General features: G+C 45.2%; 1 protein-coding gene across 1 annotated transcript in view; it reads right to left on the reverse strand.

Annotated features, from left to right (window-relative positions):
• cdh2 (cadherin 2, type 1, N-cadherin (neuronal)) overlaps positions 1 to 20,253 on the reverse strand; it is a 42,663-nt gene that overhangs the window by 16,586 nt on the left and 5,824 nt on the right. Inside the window, exon 3 of the mRNA XM_049748456.2 lies at positions 259 to 470. Coding sequence (XP_049604413.1) covers positions 259 to 470 — 212 coding nt within the window. The remainder of the gene's footprint in view (positions 1 to 258; positions 471 to 20,253) is intronic.

The raw sequence follows: 20,253 nt of genomic DNA on the forward strand, positions 1-20,253 counted from the left end.
TTGTCTTGTGGAACACCTGCTACAATTTGGGGAACTAGTCATCTGTGAATGTGCACTGAGGGGTAATCAGTGGAAGTTGATTGATGCAAGGGCACAACTGATCATTCCGTCTTTCTTTGGTCGTTTTTTTTTTTATTTTGTGTGTTCACCTAAAACGACATTTTATTGAGCAACTGCGATTTTTTTTTTTTCCCGACCGTCTGTTGTGACTGGAGTCAAGTAATGGAATCCATTTTGTATTCATTCTTGCTTACTCACCTGCTGCTTGGAAGGCATCAATCTGGCAAGGGTTATCCATTCCTGCTGAGTAGTGTCATCAATAGCCTTGATCAGCAGCGCCGACGCCTGAGGTCCAGAGAGCTGCAGATTCCTGGCGGCGTAGACCACCCCGTCGGATTCTATCCGGAAGTCCTCTGGGTTGTTGCATTCGAAACGCAGCAGACCCTCTCGGCTACAGTCGACAAAGCTCGCTGCAAGAGAGAGATAAAATTAAGAATGAGCCCGGTGGTGAAAAACAATCCCTAAAAAGGTCAGACAGACAGCAAGACAAACTACAGAGCAACGGAGGGTCCACAAAGATTTTGTGATTCCTTCCCTTATGCTCATAAATTATTCACGTCAAGTTGTGCCCCAAAGGTATCGCTCAAAACAGGTGCGTGGGAATATCAAGTTTGAAAGGGGAGGCAACTGAAATTGAGCTTTCTGAGCTATTAAGGGGAAGAAGCGGTGTCCAAAAGACAAAATGTTATTGCTACAACTTCATGTGCAGATTCGTCCGTCCAACATAGTACGTCTTTTAAAATCAACCTTCACATGCTAGCTTTGTTGCTCACAGCATTCCGTGATGCCTGGGATGGGCTGAATCCTCCACGGGCAGGGCTTGTGATGTTTATTGCATCACAACACACAGATGTAGAGAAACACCAAAGACAGGTGTCCCCTGGGGACGCCGGTCCAGGCGAGGGCTTCAGTGGCAGCGTGTTACAAGCGAGTGGCAGTATAGCAATAGCGGAAATGAATGGACAGAAACACTGTTTTGCGTATGATCCTATAGTCTTGGTCGGGTTCCCCGCTTGGCCATTCGCAGCGAGCTATACATTGCACAAAATGGCACAAAGGCAAAGAGGGAACATATTCCCGAGGTGTATGCTTTGTGTCGAAGCTCCGCTGTTGCCGCTTTGAATTATTCAAGCAGAAAGGGGCATTATTTAACAAAAGCCTGCGAGGGGGCATCTCATCTTGCTTTCTGTTGCTACCTCCTGGGCCCGAGACCCTCTCTTCAGGGAATTATTTGCACTTGAAGTTCCTCCGGGCTTGGGCGGAGAATGTAGTAGATCTACTTGGGATCATAAGTTTAACCTCCAGGCCTAATTAATAGCCAGAATCTTCCACGCCCAGTTTGTAATAGAATTGTGATGACAGAGATGCATGCTCCTTTTATTACTTGGCCTGTGTGCAGCAGAAGATTACCTGCTACATATTGCATAGACTTGCCTGTGACTTTAACTCTTGCGGTCCCGCGAAATAATTTTGCACGCAACACCGTGAGTTTCGCCGTCCTGGCTTTTGTAAAATGTACGCAGTGAATGTTTAAGCTCAAACTCGTCAACATTGTCTGAAATGTAGAGATCCCAACATCTCAGGGAGGCTCGACATTCTACACTCGCACCACAAATTCCCAGCCAGCACAACCACCTCGGATGATAATAAATGAGGATGTCAATTTGTTTATATTCATTTCTCCATGTTGAAAAATCCAATGTGTTAGGTCTAGCTATTGCAGTCTATACGTGGACACGTCGGCTCCCCACACTACAAGGCCGAATGAGATCTCGGCTGCCACGCCCCATCAGACATGTCGTCATGGGTACAACGATAAAGGCTTCAGCGCGGAAAGAAATGTCGATGCAGCAGGGGGAGGGTCCGGGGGTTAAAAAAAAGGAGGGTGTGTGTGTGGGACAAACGGGCCCGTCAGCAGAATGGCCTGTCCGACTAATGCCCTGCACTGGGCCCCGGAATTACCTCCGACTCAATGATCCTATTCAACGTTTATATGCACCCCCCCTTGACTAGTGACACACCACACAAAAACTCAGGCTAACCCCAAGTACCATAGTGCCCCTCTATTGTTTGCGCCATCACGAGAAAATTCGGACTTTAATGGTTCGGGAGCGATAGCGAGAGATGGCTTTCGTTTCGTAATATGGAATACTACTAATAAAGATCCACATAGATCCAGGAACTAAACCCCAAAGGCCTACTTAGCCCATACCCCAGCCTAGCAAATAGCTCAGCACCTCGACTAAACACTAACTAAGTTCAAAGGAATTGTGATGATGCGAATTAAAGCAGATGATCCTGTTGAATGTGAAATCTCCAAATTATTTACTGAAGTCATACTTCGAACCGGCGCAATCTGCAGCGCTTACAAGATTTTTGGGGAAAATGTAAACGTTTGTCTAGTTTGCTGATTTAAAACCTTAAGAGCGATTAGACCTAGGTGACCTAGACTTGACGGGAAGAGAATCAAAACTATTTGCAAACATTTACTCAACTGTGAGGTTCTGCTACATTCTCATTTTTCCAGAAAACTTCAGTCAACTGCTTGGAGCTAAAGCTTGGATCTGTAAATAAGGACATTTGCCTTTTTGCCACACAAGTGCTTGAAGGCGTTCGAGTAATGCACTTCAAACGAGCAAAGCCTTCCACGCATTTCGAGTTGCTCTGAAAATATGCGACGGTTTTACATGAAAACATTACAGAAGTGTTTATGCTCAATTCAAGTGTAAACCCTTTAACAGTTTCTAAAAGTTCAAATGGTCATCACTTGGTTTGTGCAGTGAAGGCACATTTTTTGGAGGAGTTGTTTTTCCACGTTAAATCTGTGGAGTCCTGAGGACTCTCGCAAGAATACATTATGAAGACACCCCTCCAAAAAAAGCATTCCGATATGACTTTCTCTTATCACACTCATCCACATTGCAATACAGTGATAAGCGGCATGGCGGACTGAGTGGCTAACACAGATTTGGATGCTTTATTTATTTTTTTCCCCCAAGGAAAGTGACCCTTAAGGACGCCCTTTTTACATTGTTACTTGGTCGGTATTAGCAAGGCTACCCGATAGCTTTACTCGCCACAGAACAAGGGAAAATCCCCAAATAGCCTACAGAGTTGCCTCGTTTGAGAGCTCTACTGTGAATATAGTTGAAGATTTGCATCGAGTGCGACGTGCTTTTAACCAGGTGGAAAATATCATCCATTGGTCGTCTAATCCCACATCAAGTACTAAGTACCCCCAGCTAAGCAAAAGATATCTTAACGAAACCATCCACTGTGAGCTTCTTAGGGTGACATTTAGTGATAGCCCCTTATTCCCCCAGGCAAATCCAGTTTATTTTCCAAAAGAGAAGACAATCTTTTTGAAAAACACTTTGAAACTCGGATTGTCTGCCGCAGAGGACAAGTTCTGAGGGGGGTTATTTACAGAGGTATGTTAAGCAAATAAACGGACTTTACCATACAACGCAATCATAGCCAAGCAACTGTGTGGATTAGAGTGTCACTGGAGCCGTGAACTGATAAAGTTAATCTTTCGGGCATAGCGGTATGAATTAGTGAAGTGAGTGGCCAGATAATTTAGTGAGGCGTTAAAGGTTACTACAATCTTTGACAGGCAACGCTAGCCAGAAATAGATGGTTCTAAGCGTACAAATCATGATGCAAAGGTGATTTGAAATAGAAAGTCTCTCTCAGGCAGATCGCACAAAATGGCTGCATCACAGTTGTAACAATGGAATTTTGGATTTCAGATGATCTTGCGTCCTGTCATTAAGGTCATTCACTAAACACTTATTGTTTAAGCACTTGTGTGGATGGTGTCACTGACCAGAAAGAAGAACAGTAATCCACGTGAGGTTGGTCTTTCCCATCCGGTCTGTAAATAGGCCACTATTTCTGCAATCTAGTTAAGTAAAAGTGAAATAACGGTCCTGCTACTTCCATCGACAAAGTAACCGTTTTTGATGATCTTATGAGATTTTTCGATTACAGTTGTTTAAAAGTTCCTGTCTTACATTTGCTGAGAGAGGAAAAGCAGAAGTGTGCCAAAGGTTTCCCCACGGGGGCCATCAGGCCTGCTGAGTTTTTTATGGAAAAACAGATTAGGTGACTTGCGCTGTGATGTCAGTGGCCTCAGTTCTGCTTTTCAGCACGTGGGAAACTTGTAACCATGTTCTCCGTAGCCGCAATAAATATCGTCTGTCGTGCGCTGCTCTCGATGCAACGGCCGGGAAAATCCTCCCAGTCTTAAATAAGGACTGAGACAACTTGACAAATCAAATAAAGGTTGTGTGCTGCGGAATTCTTGCTTGAGCACTTATTTGGGTTAGCATGTAAATCACTGCGGTCAAAAGATTCGGCCCAGTTTGTCTGCACGAAGGAGTGGAGGCATATTGTTTCCATTAAATTCCCGACAGAATGCATATTTGTCAGCTGTGCGCCGCGCCGCGTTCTGGCAAACAGATGGACGGCAAAGAAAAGTTTCTGAAATACTATTTGGCAATCGGAATCCTTTAAAAAACACAAAATAGTTGACTTTTGTCCATTGGGCAGGAAGAAGGGAACAATTGGTTTGCGGATTGAGTCAGATGCAGAGTTGATGTTCAATATGAACGTTGGCTTTCGAGTCAGACGGCTAAGCGCAGCATTCATTACATCTTTGATTTGCACAGAGCAAAGGTTGTGCAAATGAATGTGTTTTGAAGACAAAGTCATTATCAACAGAAACTGACCGCTGAGAAAACCGCATGTTATCCCGTTTGGATGAAATTGACGCGGCGTACGTTAGAATGTGATTTAAATTCTGACAAACTGTCAAAGCGCCCGCTCGGCTCAGCCCGCCGTTCACTTAGTAGTGCGAGCGGCAGACCGACGACTATTATCGTGATTACGATCGTCATCGCGCATGACAAGAAGCCTTCGGACGTGATGTGCTACGTGATGTGCTTCTCAAATAGTCGGGAGCGGGATCGTGCTAATCCTCATGTCTCTGAGCGATGTTGTGCGATAACCATCTTGTGCTCATTGCTTATGCGTACAGTCAATGAGTTAATGTATCTTTTGTATCATCATAACGGCGCAATATTATTTTACAAATGTAAGCTAATTATAGATTCATAAGAAGTGTGTTTTTAACAAGTCACTTTCAATGAATGGCTCACACACATATTGAGCAGGCAGTTTTGAAGGACGATTTAGCAAAGAACTAATGTTGAGGCTGTGAAAGCCATTTTTTCGTCACGTGTGGCACGAGTTGATGTTGGATTCCGGAGAACAAAGCCAGTGGAATTTTGGCTTTTCTTTCTTTTCCATTTTGGATAAAGCACAGCGCCAGCCAACAGGAGGCAGGCGCATCCTCTTGGCTGACAAACAAAGCGGCAGACAAAAGACGATGAGGCCGACAGCCGCTGGAAAGCACTGTTCGATCGCGCGATGGCATCTGAGACCCTCATTCGGGAAGTTTTGCACACCCCAAAATGCCTCATCTTGAAATTCTAGAATCTCTAAAGCTACTGAGATGGCTAAATGCTTCTCATCAAGCTAAACAAAGCCAACGACGAGTCACTTTGTGGGTTGCAGTCACACCATTACCCTTTTTTTCTTTTAAGTCATGTGCCACACTTCCCAAAAAGCCCTTCATGATGACAAAACGAACCAACCCGAGGCTTCACAGGCACTGCTTCAAGTGAAAGGCTGTTGAGAAAAGGGGGCAAAAAAAATAAAAGTCTGAAAAACAATGTGAGCCAGCGAGGGGGGGGGAAGCCTCTTCAAAGCGAAGGATTAGGGCAGCTGCCAATACACACCGTGTACGTGTGTGTGTTTGTGTGTGTGTGTCATAGCACGTTTGAATCAATACGTGTCAAATTTCGCTTGAAACACAATTAGCCTGCGCTTGACAAAGAGAGAAAAGCGTAAAAACACCGTACAAAGACAAACCCAACGTTGGCCCTTAAAAGCTTTCAAGCTTTTCTCCTCTGACAGCTTATGCGGCGGCGCCGTCGCTTGACTTGGTGCACATGAGAATGTCTTGTAGCGTCCAAAAATGCATTTTGTGGACGCATCCATCAGCTGAGATCTCCCTACTAATCTACTTTAACCTGCATGACCCTCCTTCCCTGACCCATCTGTCTTCCACAAAGTAAAAGTAAGAAAATGGTTGCTGGTGCATCTCAAGGATGAAGGCATCATGATTTTAAATGGATGAAAAGTTGTTTGCCCAGTGGAGACAAAGAAATCCATTAAAAAGCTTTTGTGAATGCTTTGAGTCGAGATGGCCTAGATGGCCCTCGCTGTTGCCATGGTAGTCAAACTACAGTGCGCTTAGAACGTCACCCCCCCACCCCCCCAACGGCCAATCGAAATCTTAACCCTGTCATTTATAATGAATCTTTTCTTCAGACCCTTTCAGTATCTCTCGCATACCTGTTAGTAGAGACAAGTCCTGTTGATTGGCGACACTATCTTTTATACTTAATAAAGAAGTTTTGGCTTTCAATTTCTCACATTTTTCTATTAGTACTGCTCACTTTCGCATGCACGGCCGGGTTTTTTTATTTCTGCGGTGAAGCAATTGAGCATCATCCCAGCAGCCAAATTGAAACTCTGCAGCCGCTCGCTCTCGTCTCACATAATGCACATGCGATTACGCCCCGTGGAAATGACAAAGTTCAGTGGAACCGCAAGAGAAGTTTAACTTGGGAGTAAATTATTTCAAACATTGACTGTTCTGTTCAGCGAGAGTCTGGCTTCGTGATTTGAAATTGTATTCGAAAAAAAAGCCGTTTTGTCATCGAAAGATTCCGCATAAAGAACGTGCAAATATTTATATAAACTCAAGATGTGAAAGCACGAACCGGGTCGCTTGTGTAAGTACTCAATGTGACGTCAGGTGTCAGCGATTAGTACTGGCACGATTCCGATACGCTGAGCATCGCCGATGGAAACGTGCATTATCTGCATTAAGGGCGCATGGCCGTGTGACTGGACTCTTCCGCCCATGTAATCAGCTCGACCGAGTGGGCGCAGAGCGGGCGGGCGGGATGTGTGCAGCTGTGCTTTATTACACACACAATGAGTCCCAGATTAGGGGAAGTGGAAGGAGGGCGGAAGAGAAAATGGGAATCAAGAAGAGGGGAGAAGGAAGGAATAGGGGAGGGGGTGGAAATGACTCCAAACACATCTGTCCTCAGTTTGTCTGAAGCTATAACATAACAAGCAACCACAAGCATGACCATGTACAAATCTGTCTCCGCCTGTAGAAACGCTTCCAGACCTTTTGGGGCTTTTTAATGTGACGAATGATGGAATGTTGTCACCTTGTTCAGAGCGCTCGCAAACTATAAGGTGGCACAGGCACAGTCAATCGCAAGGATCGGCGATGCTATTCAGCCTAATTTCTACAAATTGCGGCTAGACAATAAAGATGCTAAACTATGTCGGAAAGGAAAACATTTGCATTACAACATCACGTCTGGGAATGAAAATGTCCCTATTCCGGCTAAGTTGAACAAGCGCAGCTTTGAATGCTAATAGCGTCAAAGGAAGTTACCGCTCAAATCGGCTAGCATCGTATCGTCATTACGTTAACGTGGTAACCGTCAAGACGATGACTTCCGAGCTGGCAAAATGGCCGCATTGTTGCTTTAGGTGCGATAAGCGTTTGATTATGCTGCACTTTGAGGCGGGACAGCCGCAGTGCCATAAAAATGCAATAAAAGCCTGACATCTCGCCGTGCGTCACCCTAATCAAGGCGCTGAGAGTCGGGCGAGAGATGAGAGGCGGAGGAGAAATGGGGGTTCTGTGCCGGGTCAGTCCCGTCCAATCATTCTGCTTCAGTGGAAACTCACACATTTGTGCGAGTTCACGCTAGGCAAGATTCACCAGAAGGACATCGTGCTTCCTTCCGTCGGAGCTTCTTGGAAAGCCTTTCTATCTCCATTTTACGCGCCTCATGCACAAGGAGTGATTAAACATCAAACTGTTTCCGCATAATCCGGCACCAACTTTGCATATGACTCTCTGTTGGTCTTACTTTCGTCCCCTGACAAACTCATTCTATGACTATTCCGAATTAATCCCAGCCTAAGACGTTTGACGGCAGATGGCAAGATGTTTCTTTGTTGCAGATGCTGTTTAAAAAAAAAAAACAGGAAATGCTCAAATGAACTTGATGAAGCGAAAACAGACGTAGCTTTGATGAATATGGAAATTGTTTCTCGTTACAAAGACCCGGTCAGAGTTGGACACATTTATAGTTGGCAGGCACATTAAACGGACACTTCATCCTTGTTGGAAATACTTAAGGGGGGGATTAAATTGTTCCAGGTGGTACAATTTGCTCTTCAAACTTTCTTTTACCAGAATCGAGCCTTTTCCTCCGAGCCGCAGAACACAATATAAGGTCTGTAATTTTATTTCTAAATCTACTTCTAATCGCAGACTGTTATCTTCACATGACCATAAGATTGATACTCAGCTAGCTTGAGATTTATACACAAATCTATCCAAACTATTTCCAACAATCGCAAAGTTTTACTTGTCCTATCTTGAGAGGTCAGGACATGACATATCTGCTAATTAGTTTACGCGATCCTCCGGACCACACCACCCAGATGCCACGACTCAATGCTAAAGATGTACGGCTTTTATAACTCGTATTATATGAATTCGATAATCTGCAGACCTCTGCATGCTTGTTGATGAGGAGTCGTAAAAGCAACTTTAATATCCCAGTGTGTTGAAAGCACTAATGATCAGCGCTGAAGGCGGGTGGGCTCTAACTCATCGTCCACAGCCAGCTCGCTGCCAATCTGGAGTGTGATTCTGCAAAGCCTTATATGAGGCAGCATGCCACCATAAATAAAATTCAGACGGCGTCAGCATCGAACCCACCCACCGGCTCAGACTGCTTGCTCAGGCGAGCCCGGCCGGACGCTTTTAAGGAACATTCAACAACGGCACGTCATCGGAGGGCTAATAATTAGTCGGAGGAGGTCACGCTTTGGCGAGCTGGACGAGCTCAGCAAAAAGACAGCGCGCGGGCTTGGAGATCACAAGAGTGTCTGTCAGCCAGCTGTGTCTGTTGATTCTGCATGAGCCTTTCAAGTCCCCGCAACATATGGTTTGAATTACATACATCTGACTTGTAGCGGGGCTTTCAAGAAGGAAAAGTCCCGAATTGATTAAAACACATCATAAAACATATTTTGCCTTGTACATAACTTAAATCGGGGGCTTTAAAATAAATTGTAAATCCACTCATGCTTGGACATAAATCACCTCACCAATTTGAGTCTCAGCCCTATTAAAAACATTTTTTTTTTTTTTTGTTGGTGAAAACAAGTTACATTCAGCCGTCAATGCCCATTTTAATCCACACAAGGAAGCATTGTGGTTTATAAGACGTTGCGGTATTAAGTATAAGCAGCTCACAGAAGAAAAAAGCAAGCCCCCCCACACCACCTGCTGCACACTACACTTCCAAATGCACCAAAATCCTGCCAATTTTGGGTCCTGCAACGGGACCTGACTCTGCGAGTGTTCTGTCAGGCTCAAAACACAAAAGGAGCGATCAGTCATTAGTGGGAACAAATCGGCTAAAGGAGTGAACAAATTCATTGAGTGGATGCTTTGCCCTTTGGCAGAAAATGACACGCGCACGTTCAAACATGAATTAAAGCAAACAATATTAGCAAGTCGCAGCCGGTTTGGTCTAGTCCCGTATCTCCCGACGCTACGCTCCTTCCCGAAATGGTCAATTGATACGCGCTGATACGGTCTGGGAAAGGGCGTTTTCCATGAACCTCATCGTGCTGCACCGTCTTATATTACACATCCCCCATCCTTTGTGCGCAGGGACAATAACATGGCTTAGGAGGGATAGGGAGGGGAGAGATCTGGTTACCTTACCAACCAGCGCCGTAACAACTCATGCAAGGAAGGGCCATTTCGCGACAACAAGTTCGTCTTGGTTGTCTGAATGGTTTGCCAGTCGTGGGTATAGCAAACAAAACTTACTCTAAGTAAACGAAGTGTATTTCTGTGGAACTAACAGTATTATGCTCCTTGTTTTCTGCACACATTTACATAATGTAGGCGTTGAGGGGTCAAAGTGCATCCCCGTCACAAATCCCTTTGAGCGAGGTCTCGCATCAGGCATGAGCTGGCTGCTTTTAGCCTGGCGGCAAAGGGGAGAGAGTCTGCTGCTCCCTTGCTGCTTGTTTTCCTATTCTGCCTGTAGCCACACCTCAACTATCAGCACCGAATTTGAAAGCGGGACTCCCGCAACGACTCCGCAACTCCCGCAATCGCTTTTCAGACCACAGACTGGGTAGTTGCAACAAAAAAAAAAAAAAGTGGAAAAAAAGAGAACCGAGGGGGATTGGGGGTGGTGGACGAGGAGCTCTGCGAGTATCTGCTTCATTGTGTCCTAGGCCATGAGAGAGGAATGGAGGCGGAGTTGGCTTGCTTCTTTAAAAGAACCATCTATCAGAATCGGGGGGTCTGCAAATTGGCTAAAACGAGACACTTGGCTGCACTGGGCAACACTACGGAGCGCCGCAAGTGTAAATAAGATTTGCATCGGCTCTCGGTATGACCGGCATACAAACGAGGTTTTGGCGTTCCACTGAGAAGCATGAATTCAATTAAAGACAATGTGGGAGGAGAAGACAACGTTCGCACACGGTGCCTCCCAAGTTTATGAATGTGTCGACACTCACAATGTGGGGCAGAATTTGGCTGTTCACCCCCCCCCATCAGGCTGTTACGTATTTTCTGGAACATCAACAATCATAGGAAGTATGAAGGTATCTGTCAAAATAAGACTAGCTATAGTTTAAGGCCTTTGAGCAAGTAGATATTAGGTTGCATTGCTGAGCTCAAAAGGTCCTGAGCACAGAAGGATAACATGACAGCTGCAGCAGCCCAGGATACCGCCAAGACCTGGAAACCCAAACATTTGTCTTTCTGCCTCGCTGGAATCCACATTAGGAGGTCATCGGCATTGCACCAACCCCAAGATGTGCTCCCCTAGCAGTTGTGCATCAGGTTTTACTGCCCAAACACAAAGGCAGGTGTCCATAGGGGGAGAGTGCCGCCATGCATGGATGCAGTACAGTCAATGTGCCAAGTAAATTGACCAATTTGGACAAAGAAAACAAATAAGGTAGAGTCGTTACACATGATGCATCCTCGATGTATCGCCAAGGTTATGATCTTGCAAGTCATTTTGAAATGCTTGCTGTTCTCCTTGCATATGCCCACTCCAATCCAGCAAGGTTCTTCCGCTCAAGTGGACCAGCGGGAGACGAGCTTTTAGGATCATGGCAGCCGACAGAGTAGGGAGTGACACCCAGGGGTTGCATTTAAACATGGTCAGACAGCTGGTGCCACCAGCTATGACAACAGATCATTCTTATGGAATTCAATTCCCTTCTTTTACAGCCGTGGAGCTGTGGGCAAATTGTGGCGCTCTTCTGCTAAGAACATTAAAGCCCTGTTTTATGGGTCGAATCTAGCGGCAAGCAGGTCACTTTAATGAGGGACAGTGTCCAGCTCGTGCGTCTCCTCTCTTAAAAAGCCAACGCTGGACCCTCAACCACATTAGGGACATCTGGCTCCTTCATCTACAAACATGGCCCGTAATGGCCCATTACAGAGCACAGGGCCGGGACGGGAATGTGCTTGGATTTATGGTACGAATGAATCCAAACCCAGAATCCTGTCTATCATGGCCGCATTAGATTATATGAGACGGGAGGCCCATCAGACCTAATAAGCCTTATCGTTTCCAGAGAACGACTGTTAAAGCCTCCGCTACAATACCAGCGCAGCCCGGTGAATTAAACAAATGAACGTTGCCTTTGCTATAACAATTGAAGCGTACAATAACACGAAACTATGAACCTCATTAACTGTATGTCCCGAGCGGGGAACCAGGAAAAGTCAATTATAAATCACTTACGTAGAAATGTATCGTATATTGTTTGAGCCAAATAAGTCTTACTCGGTCCAACTCATCTACAATCTTTCTTCAGAGCCTTCTAGAGGGGAGGGCTGAGGTAGTTGCCCCTGACAACCTATTGGCTTTTCCCAACTTGAGCCCTCTTCATTTCAGTCTTCTTTATTTCTCTGGCTTCCTTTCATTTGCGGGTCTCTCGCTTTTATTACATCCCCCTCCCCCCTTCGCGCCTCAAAACCCCAGCGCGTTATCCATGTCAAATCCATTGGAGACAGCCAGAGGAAGTCAATATGGCGCCAATAGATTCTCTGCCGGGACTATGTGGAGCTCCCGAGGCAAGGCAGGCAAACTATGACCAACGGCTCCAAAACATCTGTAACACAAACGCTGCTGTGTGTTGCTGGTAAAAAAAATAAAAATAAAAAAAAAAGAATCACAATCAAAGCGAGATGGATGATTACTGTTCACGTTGCTATTTTGACAAACATCAAAAGGATGCTGTTCGTCATAGTGATGGGAAATGAAGCTTCATGAACCAGTTGTTGTAATTTTACATTCCTCTAGAGGGCACTCTGTTCAACATTGGGCTAAAAGTCTTACCACTTCTCAAATTCTTTTATTTAAAGCAACAGAGCCATTTAGAGGAGTCAAAAAGTACGACTAATTCACAAAGCACATTTGAAGCTTCATGAATAACTTCTTCATAAGAAGCATCTAGCCAAAATAAAAACAATGCCTACTGTATGGTGATGTGCGCATTATACAATTCTGTTCGCACTTGACCAAATCAATCAAAGTACCAGAGTTGATTCTTTCTTGCGAAGACAGCCCACAGTGACAATGATTTTTTTTTTTTTTTGCCATTGTGTAAGCCACAGGAGGACTGGGGCTGCCACCAAACCACAGAGCATCATGGCCCTGTTTTACAATGGCAATTAACACCTGCCAACATCCTGTCATGAACCGCAGGTGTGAGGAGAGCAACGTGCGACCTGATGAAAGACACGCCACCAGAGCGGTGCCAAGCAGTCATTTCCCCTCACTGATGGTCCATTCTTTATTTAGCATAGCCTAAGGAGATTCACAATCGCACACGTCGGCGCAGGAGCTAAAAATACAACCTTCGCCAACAGTGCAGCTCGCCGGCCACGTATTAACCGCGTTGAACTAAATATTCCCCGCCTTGTATACAATACTGGTTCTCGGGAATGCAAACACACGTGAAGGACATCACAGGTGAAAGCATGAATCACCGACTGTACATGTCTCGGCCCGAGTGCCCACCCAGTGGCAGGAAGTCTGGAGGAGACGGTGAATACTAACAATGCAGCCGAGTGTCTCCCGGGTCCTCCTCCGTACAGCGGGCGCGGCATGGAATCTTAAATGAGCGACTTTGACAGAAAACACATACTAGGCTTATCGGGAGGGGGGAGTGGAGTGACGGATGAGCAGGAGAGGAGGCAATGAATTTGGAAGTTGTGGGGGGTGGGGGGGGCTAGTTATTTTCTGTCAGCAGCAAGCCCTTCACTAACAAAGGCTCTTTCATATTTCCCGTGAACAGAGACAGACTCCCATTAAGGGAGGCTTCTCCTTCGCACATAATTTACTCCTCTTACGCCCGTCCGCCCATTACCGCTTTCAGCATGGACGTAGACGAGCTTTGAATAAGTCCTACAACCAGTTACGTTGGTGCTAAGGCTTGATTATCAGATGTCTCTAAAAGATTACCCCCCGAGTGGTTATCCTGTGATTGAGGTTGGTGAAGAGGCCATTTATTTTGGAGGCCGACGATCGGAACTAAAATTGTGAGGTCCAACGTCGAGTTGGACCTAGCCTGGGATTCTTGGACATGAAACAACACAATAGCCAATTAGATAGCAACCCGAAACTTGCGCTGTTGCCGAACAAAAAAGGGGGCTGTGTCGAGTATTTTGTACTGTATAACTTGCCTTTAACAACGCAACATAGTTAGTGGTTAGCAGAGAAAGGAAGCAGTTAGCTTCTATTCTTCTACTACCTCTCACAGGTCGATCTATGACGGACATCTGGTTTATACGAGGAGAATTGCTGGTGGAGAAATACTGCCGTTATATGTGTGTGGCGTGCTGTGATGGCCAACACCGCACGCCGTTAAGAGCAGTAATCACACATGGCAATTGTCATGTGTGAGGTCTCACGTTTTAAACATGTGGAAAGATGTTTGGAAATTCGATGTGTATGACCTCCTCTCGTCAGAATACATATCGCTTGTACTTCATGTGCCAAGCATTCACTCCGAGCCAGCGAGAGGAAGCTGTGGCAACCCTGCTTCCTCGCGTGTTACTCCCCAGTCCCATCGAATTGAAAATTGTCCTGCCAGCTGTCCATTTTTTAGCCCACTCTGACCGACAGCAAACGTGCCAACCAAAACCAACACTCCACCGCCCCCCCTCCTCTCTAGCTTTATCCGCACAGCTGCCCGTGTTCGCATGCTCAGACACTTTGGTGGTCTGGGAAAAGGCATGATCAACAGCCATGGAATCAACCTCTAAACTGTGCGGTTCCCAAAAAGTGGTTAAACATAGCAAAGCACAAACAGAGAGCTCTCTCTTTAGAATGTGCACAGCGTCTGGGACCTCCTCCATTTCAAGCGGACACAAATCAATGCGAATGTGATCGCCGAGAGCACTGCAGGCAGACCGATATACGATTGGCCGGATCAGAGAGTAGGCGAGAGGCCAGGTTTTCATCGGAAAACTCTTCTGAGACCTCGGTGGCGTATCCACACCCTGCGATGTGTTCAACAGCTCCGCAGCATGACGCCATCATCTGCTTGATGATTTAGCGCTATTCAAGGCAACGCTATCATGGCTCAAAAATGCGGCTGAGTCACGTCTGCTGTGACGAACATGACACAGAACACAACGTGAACCGACTAAGACATGTCATTTCAATCTGGATGTTCGGCATCAACGTGTAAACATTTGAATCCCGATTCCGGCTCCCGAAAGGGAATCTGTAAATCTTTCAACAGCTCCAAAATAAAATATGTGCTGCTGTTGCCCGTTACAATCTCCCAACATGGAGTGACCCTGACAAATGCAGAACAAAGCCCTGTTTGTGCCTTTTGACCTCACATCTCCATTGGCCCGCACATTCTTGGCTTTTCCACTCTTTATTCCATAACATCCAATTTAAAAGACAATGCGTGTTTGTGTGCACCTGGGGCCTTCTCAAAACAAACAATTAAAGCTTATCTCATTAACATTTAGGAAAATTTGACCGCTTTCATCTTCCAATAAATAAGTAGTCCCATCTGCCACTGAAGTAGTTTTCGTTGATTCATTGTCTACTTTTGGATGACAACCATATTTGGTGTTAGCGAGAAGCATTCCTTTAGTGTTTGTGCCGCCCATCAGCTGCCACCCACTTGATGTCTCCACTTGAATGCAACATCAAGTTTCCCCCCCCCCACACTCCTTATGGCCCAGTTACCACCAGACGCATTCCTCCCACTTTTTCTTTTACGTGCTGTATAATTTGACGAGTACCAGGCGTGCTGACGAGTCCTGCGAACAAATGCGCGCGCGCAAGCTAGCTCCCATTCTCCTCGTGCATTAGCCGAAATAAACACTTCAACTACTCCCTGTAAATTAACACGGCTGAAGCGGCGTAAAGGGTGTGTGTGTGCATGTGTGTGTTCATGCTCACTAATTGAGGTTATGGCAACATTCAGAGCACAGCATCCATCCATGCATCCATTATCTGAACAAAGCAAATGCACAATGTTAAAATTATGCTTTTAAGTTTGACCTCACCGGGGACGCCCTCTAATGGCAAAACACATTTATAGAGCAACTTCTATTTTCTTTTTTTTCTTTTTTTATCATCAGTGGGTTATTTCCATTGGGGTCGGTCGGTGCTATTCACAAACAATGCATCAAGCAAAGATATGCTTTTCCAGAGTCAATAAAAGTGGTCAGTCAAGCCCCATAAGGGACTGCTTATGATTATAAACACGAGGAGTGGGACTGGATGAAGAAAAAGACATCATGGCATGTTGATCCAATATAAATGCATGCCTTCCTAACCCCCCGCCAGCTTTTTACGGGGGGGGGGCGCAAAGGGAGGACAAGGCTGCAATAACATCAGCTCAATCTTCTCCGGCCAAAGCTGGTTCTTCTGCTGTCTACATGACATTCTTTTCATGTTTCTTTTTTATTTAAATTCTTATCTGTCCGATCACCCCCCCCCCCCCCCCCCCCCCATTGGACTACATCTACAAATAGACCGTATGCACAATAAGCCTGAAGTAAAACCGCAAGAAAAAGTTAGCATAAATTGCCAACCAAGCCCGGGCTCGACTATTATAACCCATTTCATTTTCTGCGCGTGTCTACCTCCTTCTATCACCCAGGACAGGCGTGAAAGGTCAATAACCTTGGCTCGCAGCCTTCATATGTTTACCAACGGCCATCAATTAAAGGCTGAGGCCGTTATTCCAAAAGTCTTTAGCTTATCTTCGACAAAGGTCACACTGCTTAGAAGGTTTCGTCGTGTGTGTGAGGGGAGCAGGCTGACATCGGGGCTGGAGAAGATGGAGCGTCGGCCAACAGGCGTAAAGGTGACGGCACGCTGGTGTTTCTTCTTGGGAGAACGTCAAAGCGGGGTGATATTTCACACTACGACAATTGTAAACAGTTGTAGTGTATGCGAGGAGGAAATAGAAGCGTACCCCCTTCCTTCACGGTGTAACGTAAAACTAAGAAAGCGTTTTTTTTGCCAGATGAATTTTTTGCCTCGGTGGAGCAGTGTTTTTTTTTTTCTGCGAGCCTTTTCTGCTCTTTACTGCTGGTTGCAGCGCAGCACGGATATTTTCTTGTCGACTGCTGCCGAGCATATTTTACGAATGACAGGTTACGCAAAGTTAAATACAACGCAACACCTTTTGATGAGCTGCCACCTGCCGGGTCTTTGAAAGCGAAATCTCCTTAACCAATATTTTTGGAAATATTTTGACAAGCAAAAAACACAATTACTCCTTTCTATTTTAATCTGATGAATCAACAGCGATATATTTACAGAACGATAGGAAGGACGTATAGAATTCGTTGTATTTATTAACCTCGTGGAAATTTTCCAATCCCCCACGGTTATTTTACATGAAGCTGTTTGTATAGAAAATGTATGAAAATGTTCAAACGTTCATCCCGCGGGGTTATATTGTACACTTCTGTCAGAATATCCGCCCCCCCAGCCTCATTCCTGCTGAGGCGGCAGTGCTGCAGGAAATAAAAGTGGCGACACGCCGCACGCTCTTTAATGCCTCAATAAATATCGACAGAGGCAGCGATAGTATAAACTCAGACAACGCGGGCCGCCGAGCGATATGTTGCTTATTGCCGTGGTGTTCGCTCAAATTGAGACTAGAAATTGTTTTTGGTCAATCATAATATCCGTGTACTGTGATGGCAAGCAGGCGTGCCATCGGGGTGTCATCGGGTTCTGCTCGCAGTAGATCACTCGAGATGTGGAACATCCAGAGACTAGTTTTTGGTAGGCACATCGTGTTCTCAATCACATATCTACCTGCGATTAAGACTCTAATAGGAATAGATCGCAACTCGCCTCAAATTCCACACACCGCTCGGTTTAAGAAATGAGGCATCAAAGGTCATTTGGAGACGTGAACTGACGACAAAGAATAAAGGAGTTCCATCCTTCCGTGACTCAATTAAATCACATCCATCAGGGGACGGACAGGAGCAGTGGGGAGCTCCTCTATTTCAGAGGAAGGCAAAGGATGAAAGGATGATGCATGCACAATGTCACGAGATACAACCTAGTGAGTCATCAAAGGTGCAGCGGCTAACTGAGAGCTGGTGCGTCGTAATTGAAGCCTCTGCCGGGAACACAATAGTCGGCGTGGCCTGCGGGAGGTCGTCGCCTCTTTGTGAACATGGTTACTGTATCTGGGTCAATCAATGTGCCCCAGCTTCAAATTTCTTTTGGTGATGGAGAGCTGATTCCTTGTTGGGGAGATGTTTTTAAGTGTGTGGTGTAAACGGGTAAACATGGGTGCTTTTTAGTTTCTACCTGCAGCAGACAGGTCTTTCATTTCAGAACGGGGGTGCCGAGTATAGTCTCAGCCACACCAGAGTTCACTTGCAAAAGGACCACGGTCCAAAGATCAGATGATAACATTTGCGCGATCAATCCGCGATTGCGCCAGAGTTTGTTTTAATCAAGCCAAAGCGGACAAGTGTAAAGAAGAGCAGCGAGATCCGCAGCCAGGAAAAAAAAAAAAAAACAGCAACGCAACTGAGCCTGAATATACTGCCGACTGCACCAAAGATTTAATGAGACGGACAACATAATGGGGATGGGGAGTGGCTCCTTCACGTGCCTGCTGATGGAAAACCAAAAGGCCTTCAAGGTCCCTACGCGCTCTGATTCCGTTTAACTTAATGAGAAACAAAAGGCACAATGGGGTGGGTAGATTGAGTGGTTGGAATTGAATGTCAGTATTGCGAAATAAGCCATTGCAGAACAAGGAGGTTGTGTTGGAGACAATATAGAGTTGTTTGCTTTAGCAAAAAAAAAAAAAATGTCATTGTCTTTTGGTTGTATGCTTTGTGTCTAAGATCCAATTTTACTGGCAAAGAATACAAAGCCCCGTTATACACAGGCATATGTGCAAGAAAGTCAGGTCAATAGTTATTTATACCTGACCTCTTTGTGTTTAATCTGCTTTCATTGCATTTTTTCTTCCCATTAAATCAACACAGCAAGAGAACAAAACACTCCTTGAGTCCTTTCATGCAGGAGTCATTTTGTAACGTGGACAAATGAACGCGTCATTTCAGATTGTTTGGACCCAGGTGTGATCTCAAACCAAATAGGCTATAAACCAGCACTCGTGCGCAAGAGGCAAAAAAAGTTCACCTATCTACCGTGAACGGCTTTGTATCGACTGCATATTTATTTGAGTCAAACAGTAAAGATTTCCTTTGATTGAGGTTGTATGGGTCAAATAGCCTTTACTAACCCTTGGCTACAAATGTGTCACTGTTTGTGCCTTTGAATTGAACAAGCTAATTATGTGTGAAGGACAACCCCCCACCCCCCACCCCCACATGACTGAGACGACCGGCCAATGTCAGACTCTGCTAGTTGCCAGTAATGGAGGGCACGGCCTGTAGCTGATAACTGCGATATGAACAGAGGTGATGAGAAGTTATTGGCGCCACGTTAGCCCTCTACATGCTACCCGTAATGGTCTTAAAGCATAGCGTGCTCGCACATGGCGAGGGATTATTTTCAGACAGCCTCCAGTTAGCTAAGAACTTACAGCCTGAAAAGGTCAGACATAAATAAATTACGCCTTATCCCGCCATGCCACCCAGCAGGCTCAGAGATGCACCCACCAATTAGCTACGAATGATTGTGCCAGCTTTATGCTAACGTTATGATTATTATTATTCCACGTTTACACTTTTTGCCCTAGGTATGCAATGGAGCTTGTTTAAGGGAAAATAAAAAGTAGAGCAGCGATCAGCTCGCATCCCTGGCCACGTTGGGGTCCTGCCTGCCTGGCATGTTGGGGTCAACACCATGCAACCACATCAAAAGCTTTCAATTACTTCAATAACAGAAAAAACCCGAAGTTTGAAGACAATCACGTACATTTTCTAGTTAAAATATCACCTCTGTGTAAAAGGACAAAAGTGTTGCCAAATTTTAGTTAAAAAAAAAAATCCTGTTAGGCTTGGGACGAGGCTCCAAAACTTTTTTTGGTAGGTTGTGGGTTGTTTGTTACTTATGCCTCCCAATTTTTGCAGGGCTAGTTGAAACATACAATAGAGAAGATGTGGCTAAATATTTGTAGGATTGAAAATCTGAAATCTCTAAAATATTGTTGGTTTTTTTGTGCCAGGCCTGATTTGTTTTTATACCCTCAAAAACAGTGTTGTTTTATTAGTATTGCCACGGCAACAGGGTTTCATGAAAATTAACAAATCGCATCAATATTTTTTTTCTTGCAGATATATATTCTGCCACTATTCAATTCTACCGTTACAATTTGTGTAGGTTATCTAGGCCATGGTGCTCCTCAAAAGATAAAGAGAAAAAGTGAAAATAAATTCATGAATACAATGCAAAGAATAAAACCTATTCAACTCAAACCTGCCAGTGATGCTTCAGCTGGGAATTGGAGCACTGCCTTCATTACATACATATTGATCACTGT

Source organism: Syngnathus scovelli, chromosome 17 (assembly GCF_024217435.2).
Source record: "Syngnathus scovelli strain Florida chromosome 17, RoL_Ssco_1.2, whole genome shotgun sequence".
Classification (NCBI taxonomy): Eukaryota; Metazoa; Chordata; class Actinopteri; order Syngnathiformes; family Syngnathidae; genus Syngnathus; species Syngnathus scovelli.